An 18,204-nucleotide genomic window follows, 5' to 3' on the forward strand; every position below is an offset into this window, starting at 1 on the left:
GGATTAGTTCCAAAGTCATAAAGTATACAAATGAGAGGCAAAACAAAAATCATACTACTTCCTATTATAATTCCTGAGGATGTATATAAACATATAAAGGACAAGGAGTCTTAGCTTCTGTCTGGAATGGTAAGAAGGGGAAGCTCTTTATAATATGGTTTCCCCATGTTTCACCTGTCCAAACCCAAAAGGGACCAGGTTGTTGAAATAAACGTGTTTCTCCACACCACTATTTTACAAATGGTACCACAGAAAACTTAAAGATTAAATACCTCTAATTGATATTTCTTTTGGAGTATCCATTTACCCTGAATTTTAATTTCCCCTTGAATTTTAATTTTGCCCTCTGTTAAACTAACACTTCAAAAAGATTTTGTTTATATATAATGAGCTTATTAAGGTCTTCTCAGTACAAATTGCAAGAGCTATGTTGGATTACCACTTGAGTAGCATGTCTTAATGATAATCCAAGTTCAAAGGAATTTTCAAAATTATGAAAATCTGAATTGCCATTTGGAATTTCAACTAAGAGTTCCAACTGTAATTACAACTGTAAAATGAAATAAAGTAAAATAACTTTTAAAAAATTCCGTAATTATGGTTAGGAGTAATATTTTTTACCTTGACATTTGGGTTTTTTAAAGCAAATCCTCTGTACCAGCCTGTGGAGAAATAATCATGGTCATTATTTTGATTAAACCATTGTAATGTTTCAAAGAAAAGTGATTACAAATCAATCTGTCCTTTACTGATAGAATTTTACCCTATATGTAAATATTCTATGTATGAAAAGATGGGGGTTGGAAATAAGATAGACTATAGCTCAAGAGACCACTAGTTTAAGTATTCTATTAATATAAGTATTTTAAAAATTGTAATGGAAATTTATATGAAAAATAGAAACATGCATAATAGAAGTACAGGGTTTGGAATCAAAGGATTGGGCTTAAATTCTGGCTTTGCTACTTATTATTTTATTTAGGGCAGGTTAATTTACCTGAGTATAGTTTCTCTACTTTTAAAAAAGGCTATATACTATGTCTCAGGGAAATTCAAGAATCTGCAAAAGATTTAATATGTTTCCAATTTGTCTTTGCCTGACTACAAGGTCCAGACCCTATCACCAAACAATAGGGCTCAGCCAATAGTCACAGAGTGAATTTTCACATCCTTCAGCCCATCATCTAGGGTTAGGGTCAGTCTGATAGCATAAGAAGTGGGAAATCAGTTATCATCCATTAATAACAGTGATGGGCACTCTTATCAGCAAAATGTTCTAGTAATGATCTGACCCTAATTTTTATTCTATAGAATGCCTATGACTTAACCTCCAAGCAATTCTGTATCAATTGTATAGCACTATCCCTAAAGAGTAACATATCTTTTCACTGCTTAAAACAAGCACAGAGCATATATATGAATATATATGGTAAATAGATAGCCCCCTATAAATGTATTATTTTCAACTTAGAATTTCCTCAAGCACAGAACCATTTTGTTTCTTGGTAAGAAATTATTTTACCATGTAACAAATATTCTGTTGAATTGGACCTTTTAACAAACTGAATTTTTAAAAGGAAATATTTGAACTTGTATTTAAATATTTTTGTTCCTCATAAGTTTTCTGAAATGGATATATTGTAAAATGTCATACTTAACAGCTTTAAAATCAGTCTGAAGCAAGCAGAATGAATTGAGCAGAAACTGTATATCTCAGGATTTATTATATCCCTGAAAGACATATCCAAGAAATATATCCAATGTTAAATAATTATTCTAACAGAAACCAAAACTTTTTGAGAACTGCAAAAATCTCATACAGAGGTCTCTGTCCAATTACATCACAGAGAAAAGTTTTTAGGTTACAAAGGAGCTCCTATTAGCTATGAAGCCCATTTTTATGCACCATTCCAAAACAGATTTTATATTTACCTGTACACAAAGTAAACATAGACAAAATGCATCTGGCAATAACAAGGAAGACCTTATTATATATTTTCTTTAAATTTTTTAAGATTTATTGATTTTTGAGAGAGACAGAGTGTGAGCGAGCAGGGCAGGGGCAGAGAGAGAGGGAGACACAGAATCTGAAGCAGGCTCCAGCTCTGAGCTGTCAGCACACAGCCTGACATAGGGCTCAAACACTCAAGCTGTGAGATCATGACCTGAGCCGAAGTCGGATGCTCAACCGACTGAGCCACCTAGACAACCTGTATTCTTAAAGATTTCATTTATAGTGGGCAGAATAAATGTTTATGTATCAACACCATTTAATGCCAGGTTATAAGTGAACTTAATAGTTCTGTTTTGGGAAATACAGTTTCATGGATGTTATCATATTATAAATTCCTACTGAAGACAGCATTTCAGAAGAAAATGAGTATTTTGGGATATACTAGAAGGGCTTTAAAATGTAGCCATTTTATTAACAAGAAAAAAAGAGTAGTCATTTCAACTGGGATCTTTTTAAATACTAGAGTTCAAGTCCATTTACAGGAACGGAAACATCTGTGGACATATTAAGTATCTTGATTCAATGAGTTACATGCTGCATAAATCAATAATAATCATAAAATTCTTATAGTATATTCCACAAACATTTCAAATGCATTGAATAACTTTAGTTCAAATTTAGGGGTGGAGAGAGGATTGCAGGACCAGAGCAGAGTTGGCCTTGGCTCAAGCCTTCCCCAAGGCCTCTGATTACCTAACCTTGCAGAAGCCATTTCTGCTCTGGATGTATGTTTCTTCCTGTCCTGGGCACCTACAAGACACTTGAGATTCTAACAAAGACCTTCTAGTTTGGCACTGAATCATGAACTCCCACAAATACAGTAGCCTCAACTGCTTTCTATGTTGGCATCTAGTGAATATAAAGACATAATATCAGGAACAATAAAATCAGCTTAAAAATAGCAAATGATGCTTTTCCATAAGCCAGACATTGCAAGAAACAAACTTTGTCAAAAATGGTTCACTGTGACCACTGGAAAAATTCCAGAAATCAATAGGAGGACAGAATTTGTAAACATCACGAACTGTCCAGTGGTGAGGAGGTTGGGTATATAGCTTCAAACCACAGTGGGGTAACTAGCCCACTTACCATCACACTTCTCCAGGATCTGAACTGTATCTCCAATTTCCAATGACAGGCCATATGGTACCGTTCCTCGAAAGCTGGCAATAACTGCAAGAAATGTTATAGAATATATGAAGATAATCATATTGGTTACAGCCAGTTATACTGCTTACTATTAAATGTTACCGACTAGGAAAAATGAATGTGAAGAGGAAGTACACTTGGAGAGCTAAAGCCTGCTGTCATGTTTAAATGTTACATATTTTTGAAGAGAGTCAGTCTTATATACTTTACCAACTTCCAGGTCAAATAAGTGTTACAAATATGAATTTCAAAGATAGGGAATTTACTAAAACAGTACAAAATATCAACACTAGCACTCAATAACCTGTGTGACAAAGATATTTCCTGAAGAGCCCTGGAAAGACCTGTGCCATTGTTACTGCTATATTCACTCTTCATCCAGACACCTCGCCCGTGATAGTTACTCAAAAAATACGTTTTCAATAACAAATGACGAATGCCTATCTTTCTTGCTGTGAAGCTTGGTTTACATTTCTATGATGTTGCTTAAAAGAGATTTCTTTTCCCTAGACTATAAACTCCTCAAGAGAAGCGATTGCATCTATTTGCTTACTATACTAGCATGTCCCCAGAGCTTAACCAAGTATGTGGCATGAAAGCAGTCTCTTGAGTAGTAATGGATAGTAACATTTTATTTAACTATGACTGGACTCCTCTCCTAGAATTAAACACAGAGCCACGATGACACTCCACATATGGCCTAACTCTCCTGGAATCGGGTGTGTGTGTCCAGGGGTAAGTAGGGTGTCACCATTTAGCCTTACCTAGTGATTAGAGACTGATTTCTGAAACATTTCACAGGGCTGGACAGGACTAGGATGTTAAAACCAGAGAGAAAGTATGTATGGGTTAGTCACCTCTGGGTACCTTGAGGATCTACAGACAGGATGAAGCACAGTGATTCCCCCCAGGAGAGCAATGCCTGAGTCAAAAAGGAGATAAGGATGGAGAAATAGAAAAAAATGCACCCCAACACACGGAAAAAGAAGAGACATGTTCTGTTAAATACTATGAGCATCATATTGAACTTGCAATTCACGTTTTAAAAAATGATAGTAAAAGCTTTGACTGCATGGTTTTTAAAAGACCACAATTTTGGAAATCCATTTTATAATTCTGTCTTAGACAGTGAGATTTAGATACAACCCCAATCCCCAAAATAAATTATTGCTACTGTTGTGAATGTACTTTAAAAGCTTGAAGAAACACATGAATCTGTCAAAAATCAGAACATGCCATAAGTAATGGGCTTTTAGAGAGGTCTAAAACTCTTCTGTAATCTCCAAACAAAATTAACAGTAGAGATCAAAACACAGGACAGAAAACATAACCCATGGTACATGACATGGATGAAAATAATGGTATAGTAACCAAGTTAGAACATTTTAGACAAGCACTAATTCATGATGTCATTTTTTTTTTCTTTTTTTTAAAGTTCATTTATTTTTGAGAGAGAGAGTGTGCACATCCGAGTTGGGGAGGGGCAGAGAGAGGAAAAGACAGAATCCCAAGCAGGCTCCGTGCTGACAACAGTGTTTAATCTCATGAACCGTGAGATCGCGACCTGAGCTAAAAACAAGAGTCTGACACTTAACTGAGCCACCCAGGTGCCCCCATGATGTCATTTTCTAACTATAACCATAAATACCATACGACCTCATACTGAGGTACTAGAAGATGTTTGCTCAAAAAATAATCAAGGGTCTGTATATCTTGACAGATTATCTCAAGTAACTTCCAGAGAGCTCTTTCAAGAGATCAACAACTGAAGAGACAATAGACTGATAACACTTTAAAAGACTTCAGAAGAAGCTTGCATCCAGAATTGCCTTTCTTCATTCATGAAGTTACCTCAACTGCTCACAACCCTGGTGATTCCACACTGCTCCGCTTAGAGATCTAAGCACACAGAATCCCCAGCACAGCTCTGTATATAGCTCCTACTACTCACAAATGCCCTTGTAACTCCCAAGGCTGCATGTTCTCTCCTAGCCCTCAGCACCTTCTTGAACACAGTAGTACCATCCATGGACTTCATTTCTTCCCCTCCCTTCACACTTCACCCCACTCAATCCAGCCCTCACTGTGCTCTGAAACTGCTCTACTGAAGTCACCAGTCCCCTAACTGTGACTTTGCATATCGCCTTCAGGAGTCTATCCTCTCTTGAACTGGGTCTCTCACACTCCCCAGCCTTCTTCTATAGAACTTCCTTTCTTAGCTCTCTTAAATGTTGGTGTCATCCAGCATTCTATGCCCAAGATGCTGAGGCATAAAAGCTGGGGTGTAGGCAAATAGCATCAAGTTTGGTATTGTGAGACATGAGTTTGAACCCAGATCTTAAACACTTATTAGCTTTTTCATTTTAGTAAAGGCACCTCTCAAAATCTGCATTCATTACCTGTTCAGGCAAATGGGGGTAACAATAAAGGAATTGTAAAAGGTAGTGGAGGATTAAATAAAGCACCTATCAAAAATAATTTACTACACACTAGGTACATTCTAGTCATTTAATGAATACTTCAATTATTTAAACTGTACTTTTTCCTTCCTATCCATATACATTCTTCCTTTTTGGAGAGAAAGCCAAGCCTTCTAGAATCACCTGTTGACAAATGGTTTGCCAAGTCTCTCTCCAGTTCTGATCAGTGCCCACAGAATCTGACACAAACTTGGAAATTGTAGATCTCTGTTCCCATATCTAAGCACCTAAAACTGAGCATACTTCCAACTGAACCCGTTATCCTGCCATCCTCTAACCAAATCCAGCTATTTTCTCTCTCCCAATCACCCATTCTGAAATGTTAGTCTAAAATAGTAGTCTATTGACAGTCCTGCTTCATCCTGCTATTACAAGGTGGATTTCTCTGTATCCCTCAACAGGGCCACTGTAAAGCCTTCTGGGATGCCTCCCTGGTTGTCCTTCCTCAACACAATGTCCACAATGCCACCAGTTACCTTTGATTCAGTCACCTTTGGGTTTAAGGTTTTGCAGGGTTTCTCGTCTGTGTGTGTGTGTGTGTGTGTGTGTGTGTGTGTGTGTGTGTGTTTCCGTTTCTGCATGTGGCATCAGGAAAATTTTTATATTTCAACTATTTGATTTGATTTCCTTGGATTTCCTTGGCTCCAAATATGGTGTCGTGTTCATCTCTCCCCATTTGCTATTACGTAAAAAAATAATTTGGATTAACAAATATGCATATAAACCTAAGTTAGAGTCAGGATTTTAAAATTTTTACCTAAGATGAAAATCTTAAGTGTAGAGCACAGCCATCTTGAAAGCCATACCATAAATAGCTGCCTTTTATCATTCATAATGTTATTCCTTCATATAATGATAATCAGTTTAATACCTATTAACAATTCATTTGAAATTAAATGGCTGTGAGAAACAACCTCATAGAGACTCATAAGCATTTTCTGTGAAGGTAGAAAGAAAGCAAAATCATTCTGTGAAGTAGAGACCCATACCTCAGTTTCAATGATACTGTTTGTCCATGCAAACAACAAATTCATTACTTAAAACTTTTAAACAGCACAGAGAAACTCAATCACAGAGTCCTACAACTTTTCAAAGCAAAAACAGAAAAAAAAAATAATTAAAAAACTACTTGAAGTCAATGAAGTAGGTCTACCTCGCAGACAATAACAAGTTCTTCATCATCATTGTCAAAACAATATTTACAATGATTCTACTTGCCACAATTCAAGTCTGGCAAAGGCTGCCCTTGCCCTTTATGGGCTGACAATCTAAGATGAATGGAATGTAACGTAAAAGAATAATAATAATAATAATAATAATAATAATAATGAAAATGCTTTGTCCCTTCTGACATAAAGGAAAGAAACTCATCTCTCAAAGTCAGAGTTTTGGCTTCGTCTTTCTAGTAATAGTATCTCTGACTCAAGAACAGATTGTGGTCTGAAAGGTCACCTGTGATCTGACTATTTACAACACAGAACATGGTGTTGTTGGTCTCAAGTTCTGAGATTAGCCCAAGAATCCTATTTGATACAAAAATGAAACTCCTTGTTTTTTGCCACAAAAACATGTGCTATGATTGCACCAGAAACCAAACAAACAAACAAAAAACCATATTGATGTGAGTAGTTGTATGATTTTGACACACAGCAGTAACAGTTAGAAGGCAATGATGAAGCAGGCACGGACTGTGCAGGCATGCTAAACAAACTCTTGCGAAGAGCACATTTAGAACTGGTTCTTGCCTATGTCTGCATGCATTTCACATTGTACATTCAGCTCTAGCTTGCCATGGATATATCTATAGTTAGGTTGATTAGTTTTGAGTGTCATTGGTGGACTTCTGAAGAACCTGGATAAGAGCTGGAGCAAAGAGAAAAGGAAAAGGGGATTAATGAGAAATTCTTTCCAGGGACTCTATTTCATAAAATGGTGAGCTACAGAGGAAAACAAGGGGCTACCTTCTGTGCACATGTACAATATCCGCCTGTAGGGAGAGACCAAATGTGGTGGGGAAAAGCAGAATACTACTCGAAGCCAAGACTCTTCTTTCTTAATAGCTGTCTGGAATAGGGCTTGAGGGCAGATGGTCATCACTTGGAGATTTCTATAGGTACCTGGCTATCAGTATGACAGCAGGGCTGTGGAAGCAGGTGGCTCAGAAAGAATGAAGAAAAAATTTAAATGAATGTGGGATGGGGAGATAAACTGGGAGCTCCTGAATGCTGCTTTGATGCTGGAAATGAACTAAGAAAATGAAAGAAATGCTGTGCTCCTTCTCATCCTCAGACTTGCCATGACCTTGGGATCTGGGTCCATTCTGGAAGTGGGTCACGCCCCCAGTACACCTTGCAGCCACACCTGAGAGCACAAGCACAGGCACCCTTACAAGCAGGAATCCATTCATATGCCACAGTTACTACGGTCAGGACTTGAGCACGTCCCATGACTCCCTTCTGGACTGAGTGAAAAATCACAAGCGTATTGAATAAAACATATTCATTTCTGACACTTCACAAGTATCACCTGAAAATGTATTGCTGTCCTTGACTGTGAAGAGGATAGGGAACTTCATTCTGCTTGAACCACTGCCATTTGGATTCAAGGTAAACATAAAGTGTGGTGGTGGCTGCTGCAATACCAAGATCCCTCTTCAGAAATGCATGACTTATCCGTCCAGCTGCTAAGAGCATTAGGGCAGGCAGCCCTTGGCTGCCAGCCCCCTTCCGGAACTGTCTCAGCTGTAAAGAGCTGCTTTGCCCAAGGTCACGCCCTCCTCCCAGGTGGCTTGCATCTAGTGACTGCCCGGGTGGGAGTTAGAAGGCCAGATCCTCATGCTATAACTTGGTACAACTAGCTCAAGCGACGAAGGCTGTCACCAGGCTTGCATCACAGGTCAACTTCTTCTTCTGCCTTGTCCTGCTTCCTTCTACTCCTGTCCATGGGTGTGAATCCTGAGAGCACTCCCTGAGTAACATCATGCAAACTCATCTCCAGCTCAGAGTTTGCTTTCCAGAAAGCCCAACCTGCTACCAGTTTCAAAGCTTTACCCATTCAGAATTTATGTCTTCCAAAATTTATTTTCAAGGGGTAAGGAAAGTAACCTTATTAAAATTACTACTTTGTGTTAAGGGTTTTGCTAAATTCTTTATGTATTATTTTTAATCTTCTATGATGTAGGTGTTTCCACTTCCCATTTTAGAGATAAAGAAGAGGAAAAGAGACAAACAAGGTAACAAATCAATGATATTAGAAGGGAATTATTCCACATGAAGATTTATTTGAAGACATTGTCACTGCGGCAGTAAACGAACCGTTTTTATTCTCCAGAGTCACAAACATATTCTTCACCTTGGTTTTAATGTTACAAATGCAAAGGCATTTGCCTAAGTGGCTACAAGAACAATTAAAGGTCAAACAATAAAACTCTGAACTAATTATTACATCCGCCTATCAGTACTTTTAAAAACAACTTAAGATGATAGAAAAGGTTATGGTTTTGGCCAAGTGCCAGCCAAGAGGAGGGAAGAGACAGAGTTTAAACAATTATCTCAAAGGCATTCCAGCACTTAGGAAAAGGAGACAAAGTTAAATAGAGACTGGAGGCCTGGGGCTTAGTTCCATGCTTATGAACCACGTGGTCATCGGTCCTTCCATTTGCCATCCTGGGATGACATCACCTGTCTGGCCTTGCACACAGAGATGTCACAAGGATCAAACAAATTTATGAGAATGAGATTTGTAAGACTATAAAATGTAAGGAACACAGGGTATTATATTTTCATCATCATTGCTACCCAGTAATTTGGAGGCTGAACCTGAATCTGTCATAGGCAAAAATAAGGTTTCCATTTTCAGTAGTAAGTCAAAAATTCTTTCTTTTATTATAGCTTCTTGGAAATCATTATTAACAAGTCAAACTTAGAAAGATTCAGGCTCAGCCATTTGAGAAAGAAAAAAGTTGATAAAACAGGATTTCTTTGGCAAATGAGACTGGTAAGGAAAATAACAGAGTCAAGAGGGATTTTCCTAAAATGCAGGGCTAGGATTGGAAGGAGATTCAGCTTTAAACATTCACTCTGCGTCACAATATTTGTCTGAGGAATAACAGAGAGCATCAGGAGGGAAAAATTACAATTCGCCCGTCAGGTCACAAAGTGGAATTAAGTAACAGAAAGTACGCATTGCTTTCCCCATGATCCAAGTGAAGAATTTTCACTAAGAAGAAAAATACCATTTTCCAAACATTAAATCTACCACCAAGTATGTGGTGTATAAAGATAGATTATATAGGGTGTGTGTGTGTATGTATATATATATATATATATATATATATATATATATATAGTGCCTCTTTCCAGTGTGAAGCAGTTAATATGGAAATTATGTTATTTAGGAGAGTTTCTGAAACACAGGATTAAATTTCCTGATATTTTTTTGTTGTAATCTTGTGCTAGGAGGGAAGAAAGAAAAAAAAAATACACTGTTCTATCCTTCTGTGCCTCCCCCCCCCCCCCCCCCGGTTTCTCTCCCCAAGTACTAAATACTCAGTCACAACACAGCCCAGGAGAAGCGAAGTACATTCCTGGGCCCCAGCATCTCTGCCTTCTGCACCATGGCAGAATGACTCCCATGCTGTCCCACAGTGGGGAGAGCCCAGCTTGTCCTCGCAGCCTCTTCCAATGTTCTGTCCAAACTAATATCCAGTCCTGTCTCATCTATGAACATTCACATCACACAGTGAAGCCTGCATATTTCTAATTTTTCCTCCAGACTTTTTTTTTTTTTCTTCTCCAATTTGAAGCTGGGCTTTCATTCCCAATGTTGTGCGAATTGTACAACTCCCATCTGAAGAGAACCAAACTCTACATTCCTATTTAGTACCTTCTCTTTCTACTCTGATAACGAAGCCCACCCCCAATTTTGAACAAACACTAGTTCTGACTGGTTTTGGCCACTGAAAACCAGCTACAGACAATTTCTTTAGAAAATGCGAAGCCAGTAAACAGGTCAATGGAGAAATAAAATAAAGTCCAAAGGTCCCCCCCCCCCGCCCGCCAAATCCAGCTCCTACACATTTTTCCAACCAACCTTGTCCTTTATAAACCACATTCACCAGTCACGCTGAAGCTCTTATCTACGACTGAGCAAATGCTTTTCCTTCCACTTGGGATTCTGGCTTCCTGTTGCCTTTCCCTATCAGGCGTTCTTCAAAAACACGCAAGGATCCTCCTCAAGGAAGGCTTACTCTAGGCACTCCTCCCACTTACATCCTAGTTAAACTCATTACCTCTAGTTTTGCAGCTCCTTTATGTTCCCAACACCTAGCACAATGTCTGACACCCAGTGGGTACTCAAAAAGTATTCCTTGAATATACACTGGAATGAAATCACCAAGGTGTGCAATGTACTCATTTATTCAGCCAACAGCCACCTTCTATGTGCCAGCGTCACAGTAGGCACTAGAAATACAATGCTGAAGATAACACTTGGCACCTGCTTCGTGGAGTTCCTAAATCATGAGAAAGAATTTTCCTCTATCTTTTGGTTCCTACAAAATACAGTTATTTTATGTCCCTGGTGACTTTTGTTTTTCATTTTTATTTTTTAAAGATTTTTATTTATTTATTTTGAGAGAGAGAGGGAGAGAGAGTGACGGAGTGCGCACGAGCGGAGAAGAGGCAGAGAGAGAGGGAGACGGAATCCCAAGCAGGCTCTGTGCTGTCAGCGCAGAGCCTGACGTGGGGCTGGAACTCACGAAACCATGAGATCACGGCCTGAGCTGAAACCAAGAGTCAGATGCTCAACTGACTGAGCCACCCAGGAGCCCCTAAGATTTTTATTTTTAAGTAATCTCCACACTTAATGTGGAGCTTGAACTCACAATCCTAAAATCAAGAGTTGCAACCCCACCCACTGACCCAGCCAGGTGCCCCTCCCCAGTGACTTAAATGTACACACAGGGACACACTTGTAGTTCTATTTATTCTCGTGTGGGAAAAAATGCCTACTGCTTATTTTTTTTAACTTCTAATTTTAAAATAATTTCAGATTTATAAGAAACTTACAAAAATGGATACATCCTTAACTTCACTGCATCAAACATTAAAATCTTAAATAAATACAGTACACTTAGCAAATCCGAGAAGTCCATATTGATACAATGCTATCAACTATTCTACCGATCATCTGCAAATTCCACCAACTCTCCAACTAATGTCTTTTCTAGGTTAAGGATCCAACCCAGGATTCCACATTACATTTCACTGTTATCTTGTTAGTCTCCTCCTATTTGACATTATCTTAGTTTCTGTCTTTCATGACCTTGATGTTTTTAAGAATACTGCCCAGTTATTTTGCACAATGTCGCTAAATTTAGGTCTGATGTTTCCTCATGATTAAATGTAGGATAGGCAATTTTGGCAAGAATACCACAGAAGTGATGATGTGCTCTGCTCAGTGTACCTTAACAGGAGGTATATACAATGGCAATGTATCTCATTCCTGGTGATGTTAATTAACCTTAATCACTGGGGTAAAGTGGTTTTCCGACAACAGAGCTACGAGTTTTTCCTTCGTAATTAACAAATTACTATGGAAATATACTATTTTCATCATACTTTCTATAGCATACATTGATGATTCTTGCCTGCAACCTTAGCCATTTAACTCTGATGTTTTTTCATAGGGTTATCCAGACACAGCTGAATTATCTTAATTGCAGTCAAAACCTACAATGGATCCTTTTTGAAGTAGGCACAATATCCTGACTTTAGTCTTTATTTTTTAAGCATAAGACATAAAATTAACCTTACAGCTACCAGAGGTATCCTTGAGATGACCTAGTCATATCAAACAAAATAAAACTTTAACCTTCATTTGTTTTAGAAAGTGAAAAATATAAATAATATTTTGGCCCAATTTTCAGTACAATGCATGACCTCTTCAGGTACTACTCCCTTAAACAATGAATGTGTGTGTGTCTGTGTGTGTGTGTGTGTGTGTGTATTTACTGTTTCAACCCAACATTTTCAAGGAAAACTGGATGGGCCCTATCATTAACTATAGCCATCTGCAGGTTTGAATTCAACTCTTTTATCTTTACTATGTTTATTGGTGACTAATAAGAGAATCACAGTAAAATTTCAATTTATTTCATGGAAGGAATCGAGCTTTCTATGATGGCTAATTTTATTTATCAACTTGACTGGGACTCAGGGTGCCTAGATTAAACATTATTTGTGGGTCTGTCTGTGAGGGTGTTTTTGGAAGAGATTGGCATTTAAATTGGTGAGTTGAGTAAAACATATTACCCTCCTCAATGTGGGTGGGCATCACCCACTGAGGGCCTGATAGAATAAAGGCAGAAGGAATAATTCAACCTCTCTGCCTGACTGCCAAGCTGGAACATCAGTCTTCTCCTGGCCTCAGCTAGGACCTCCAGTTCTCAGAAATTTGCATTATGGGACTTCTCTGCCTCCATAACAACATGAGCCAATTCCTTATAATCGTATATTAATGTTACATATGTAATATATAATAAATCATAAATCACATAGAATCCCACTGGTTCGATTTCTCTGGAGAACACTTTCCTCATAACCGTGTACCATAATACTTGCTAATAATTGGGTGCCATAATCCTCATTTTTAGTCAAGGTCTTAGGCTTCCCTCATGTTCACAGCAGCTACCACTGCTTATTAATTCTTTCCCATGCTGTATTAGAATTGATTGCTAAAATCTAACTTAAAATAAGACAATGACTACAAACTACAGTGAATCTCTAACTTACAGGTAATTTACATTTTAGAAATGTTATATATTTGGTTATTTAGAATCAATGAGTAGATTCTCAAGCTACCACATAATAGCCTACTTAATCGATTAAGCAGCTTCAATTATAAATTCGCATACAATGAAAATTAGGGGATGGGAGAGATTTCAGTAGAGTAGGTAAGCTTTGGGGGGGGTGGAGAGGTACTAGCCAGTGTGGAGAGACAATGGACATAAGTTAACTCCTTCCTGATAACAAGTTTCTCATCCTGGTCTCCTAGAAAACCTCCATCCTAGAGAAGGCACCACACTACACTTGCCGCGGCCTGGTGATCCAGCTACGCTGCTCAGTGCCCCCAACACAAATTGCATAATTATGAATACATCTTGCTTTTCTTCCGTCATTTCCCTTCTCCCCAGAGGAACATACTTACATTAAGACCACCTCTCTCTTTCGAGTCCATTCCTACCTCAATACCCGGTGCAGACACAACAATTAACTGACCAGTGGGAGCTGAGAAATGCACATCTATGTCGTCTAGGGTCTGATAGGTGTCCACCCCAGCTACTCTTTAGATTTGCGAAGTGGCAGGATTACAAAAGCCTTAAAGGGATAATCACAGCATTATACAGGGGCGCCTGGGTGGCTCACTTGATTAAGCGTCTGACTTCGGCTCGGGTCACAATCCCACAGTTCATGGGTTTGAGCCTCGTGTTGGGCTCTGTGCTGACAGCTCAGAGCCTGCAGCCTGTTTCAGATTCCGTGTATCCCCCTCTCTCTTCCCCTCCACTGTCTGTGCTCTCTCTCTCTCTCTCAAAAATAAACATTAAAGTTAAAAAAAAAAAATCACAGCGTTATAGGTTATTTGTAAACCTGGTATTCGTGTGGCTTATTTTATCCAAAAAATTCATCTAACCCTATTATTTCCACTTTATACATTTTCTAAGAAGCCTTTCTGTTCCCCCTCAATTACTATTTTTAAAATTAAAAGATATTAAAAAGAAATGCTGCCAGTTTATCTTTGAGATTTTAATGACAAGTTAAGACAAAACTCATGAAACTATAATGGCCAAATCAGGGAACCAGGATAAAAATGAACATTACCAATGCAGCACTTATCAATTATAAATGAACTTTTAAATCCTTCCTCAGGGTTTTTAGAGGGCACCAAGTTTCTCTAGGGAGAGTGTTTTCTCCAATTTTATAAACTAATGAAGCAACTGCTTCCCAACCCTTTTCTCTCACTGTAAATTCTGGCTATTGATCCCAGATGTTGTCCATAAGAATTGAAATACTTTGATTCTTTGTTAGCAAATTGTTGCACTATTTAAAAGAAACTTTTAAAAACTACACCCCTCCCCACCCCACCACCAGCCATATTCCTCCCATGCAAATACACCTCATTTTTTTTTTAAATCAAGAATGAAAATCGCTGTGCTGGGCTAGGGTTAAAAATCTTTGTGGGGCACCTGGGTGGCTCGGTTAGGCATCCAACTTCGGCTCAGGTCACAATCTCAGGGTTTGTGAGTTCAAGCCCCGCGTCGGGCTCTGTGCTGACGGTTTGGGGCCTGGAGTCTGCTTCGGATTCTGTGTCTCCCTCTCTCTCTCTCCTCCCCTGCTTGCACTCTGTCTCTCTCTCTCTCTCTCAAAAATAAATAAACATTAAAAAATTTAAGAAAAAAAACCTTTGTAAACATTTATTCTTTCCCCTTATACAATCAAACTCACCAAATAAACTAGATACGTTTTCCAAAATAACTTTAAAAACAGACAACAGGTCTGGTGTTACAGCCAAAACCAGTCGTTTATTTCACAATATGTTAATTAGGAACAATCCATCTATTGCAATTCCTTGGTCTGAATGATAATTTTGCATTTGTTTTTATTTTTCCGAGTATCACTGGAGGTGACTCAGTCTGGTCATGAACTAAATCTGACAATGTGAATGCCCTTGGGGCTTACATACAAAGTGACTGCCTTTAATATTCTAGCCAGTGCAGAGTGAAATAACAAGTGCTCGCTCAAAGATAATAAGATTAGAAAGAGAAAAAAATTTCAGGCAACACAGAAAATTTATTTTTTTTGGAAGACCATCTCCAGCTGCCCAAAATAACCTCAACATACAAAAATTAAAATGACCATGGAATGTGTAATTCCATCAGTGTGTGGGAATTTAAAGATAATTCCATTTGACAAAAAGAAGAATTAGGACCTCGAATTCCTAAGCAGCCCTAGAAATCACACCTACAGGAAAAGTCCATGTAAGAAGATGTGACTCTTTCTTCTTTTATTAGTGACTATCATTAAACGTATCTGCTTTTATAGCCTCTGGTGGCAGCCGTATGTTAATTATGCCTTGTAAAACACTGACAATATACTATAAGTTTCACTATTAATAATAAATATAGGTAAATAGAGTGGATTCTTAAAGTATAAAAGCAACCCATATAAGTGAGTAATGCAGCTATTTCTTCATATAAATGCATGGATCTTCCTATCTTCTTATCTTCTTTATAAATGAACAGACTACCAAGAATCCAAAATAATATGCTTAAAAGTTCTGAACCTATCAACCTCTCATAAAATTCAAATACAAAACTGTAAACCATATCAATAAATGTCCCTGTCCTTTCCCCTCACTCCAGCTCTTCCAGCTGAATGAAGTATCAGTTAACAGATGAACATGCTTCTTGCAAGTTTTTTCAATCACGAAGTTAGAGGGTCTTTTTGTGTGCGAAATATTTGTGGCTTTTTGAACCCTTTCAATGAATCTGGAGTAGCCTACTAGAGAATGCAGTTTTTAAGAACTCTGCATCTTCCTTGGAGTTCTTAAAACCATGGATGTCCAAGAAGGTCATTTGTTTGTTTGTTTGTTTGTTTGTTTACCTAGGAGATAATAGAACTAAGCTATGCTATGTCAGGAAATTCCAATCTACAATTGGAGCTGCACAGTTAAAAATACCAAACATTACAGGAGAAACTTTCCTATACTGTGTTTTAAGCTGTGAAACAGATACAAAACAAGTCCCTAAGTGCCTCTCCATCATCTCCTCCCCACCAGCTGCCCCAGTTCTGACAAACCCACCAGGCAAGGAGGACATATTATCCAAGATCTCATCAAAACAGATGGGTTAAAATGTACCCACCCTTCCCTCCATCAAGCTATTATTTCCCTTTCTTTGCCTTAAGATTGAACCTTTTTTAGTTCATGATCCATACGTAGAAATAATAGATCATTCTGTCAGTTTCCCAAAGACAAGTGGGGTCCTGCTAGATGTAAGATATGTCAAGCGACTTAATGTGCATCAATCGCAAACTCCCAAGGTGAAAAAGTTCAGCTTCACACAATTGCCTGGCTGTGGCAGTCCTTCTGTTTGTTTTTAACAAACAACCCCCCCCCCCCCGACAAAACCGGCTTAGTTTGAATCCCTGACGTTCTTTATTTAGTCTGCAGCTTGCACCTAGTGGCCTTGTGAAAAATAAATTTCTGAATTGACATTTGTTTTTGAAAATGGGTAGATGTCAATCATTTATTGAAGTCTCTGGCTTAAATGATGAAAACTTCAGAATCCCAAACTCAAGGGCCTTGTAAGATCACAGGGCTCAGAAAACAGGCTGAAATAGATTTTGCTTTCTATGCCAAAGAGCCACTTGTACCTCACAAGCAAAATTTTTAAAAAGAATTTAACAAATGGACAAAAGCTAGGCAATAAGAGTCAGGGAGCTAGAACATAATGAGAAGGTGTGATAGCTGGTAATCACAATGGCCCAGCTTAGATAAATGTTATCTCCAGATTTAGGTCCAAAAGACTCAAGGGTCTGGAAAATAGTCCAGTTTTAAGGAGTTAGAATTGGCTCCTATAATCAAAAAGCACACTGCTCTGTCCAGAGCCCCACTCTTCTTCCACACACTCACCACTTAACAGAATAGGATCATGAGTAAGTTTTAACATCAGGAAATTTGGGGTAGGGGAGGTGGAGGTCTCTTGGATTCATAGGTACACATTTGATTCTATAGCTGGACAGTATGTTTACACATTATCATCTGTATTTCTCATTCCCAGTGATTGCCTGTGCCTCTAAGCCCTCCTCCCATTGGGGAAGGAGTTTTGTTTCCAAGGGACAACAGAGCAAAGGGGGAGATGCTCAGTCTCCTACTTCCCAAACAAATTTGCTCATTTTCCAGTCAATAGTTGTGAAAACCAAGGCTTTCATTAGCCAAAGACTGGCTGCTTTGCTGGGATAAGCATCTTCTAAACTCGTTGGCTGTCCTTCAAATGTCAAGAAATAGAACCTAGAGGACTCAGTCATTGCTCTAAGATACAGAACATGAAGATACAGAAGGCATTCCCACCATTGAAAGAAGAGCTTTTCTATTCTAGAAAGGGAGAGGAGGACAAAAGGGGCAAGCCAAAGGGTGGCATAACAAACATAGGGCCTGTCTGGTATCCTACTGGGGTCAAGACCCATGAATAGAGAGAGAGGTTGCAGAGAGATTCCTTGAAAGGAGTTTGGAAATTTCAAAGCAAAGAGGTCTATCCCACTGCTCCATGGTACTCTGGGAGGGGCAGCAATCATAACAAAGTAGAGTGAAAATGGCAGCCTGGTATAGTTAATAAGTTGGGTCTGAATTAGCTAGCTTTCATGCCTCCCCTCAAGACAGTCTCTCCCTCTTGAGAGGGCAGAAGAAGGCAGTTGAAAATACAGAATCACACTCCTACCAGGTCCTCAGAGGCTATGGAGTGGATGACCCAGAGCCCAGGCTGGATGGACTGTGAGCTGAGTC

The 18,204-nt window shown here is 38.6% G+C and overlaps 1 protein-coding gene across 8 annotated transcripts in view; it reads right to left on the reverse strand.

Moving 5' to 3' along the window:
- DOCK4 (dedicator of cytokinesis 4) overlaps positions 1-18,204 on the reverse strand; it is a 438,192-nt gene that overhangs the window by 251,557 nt on the left and 168,431 nt on the right. For all 8 annotated transcript variants that reach the window (XM_045495353.1, XM_045495356.1, XM_045495351.1 and 5 more), the window contains exons 2-3: positions 3,104-3,187; positions 622-662 (exon numbers count right to left, since the gene is read on the reverse strand). In XM_045495353.1, coding sequence (XP_045351309.1) covers positions 622-662; positions 3,104-3,187 — 125 coding nt within the window. The remainder of the gene's footprint in view (positions 1-621; positions 663-3,103; positions 3,188-18,204) is intronic.

Source organism: Leopardus geoffroyi, chromosome A2, assembly GCF_018350155.1.
Source record: "Leopardus geoffroyi isolate Oge1 chromosome A2, O.geoffroyi_Oge1_pat1.0, whole genome shotgun sequence".
Lineage (NCBI taxonomy): Eukaryota > Metazoa > Chordata > Mammalia > Carnivora > Felidae > Leopardus > Leopardus geoffroyi.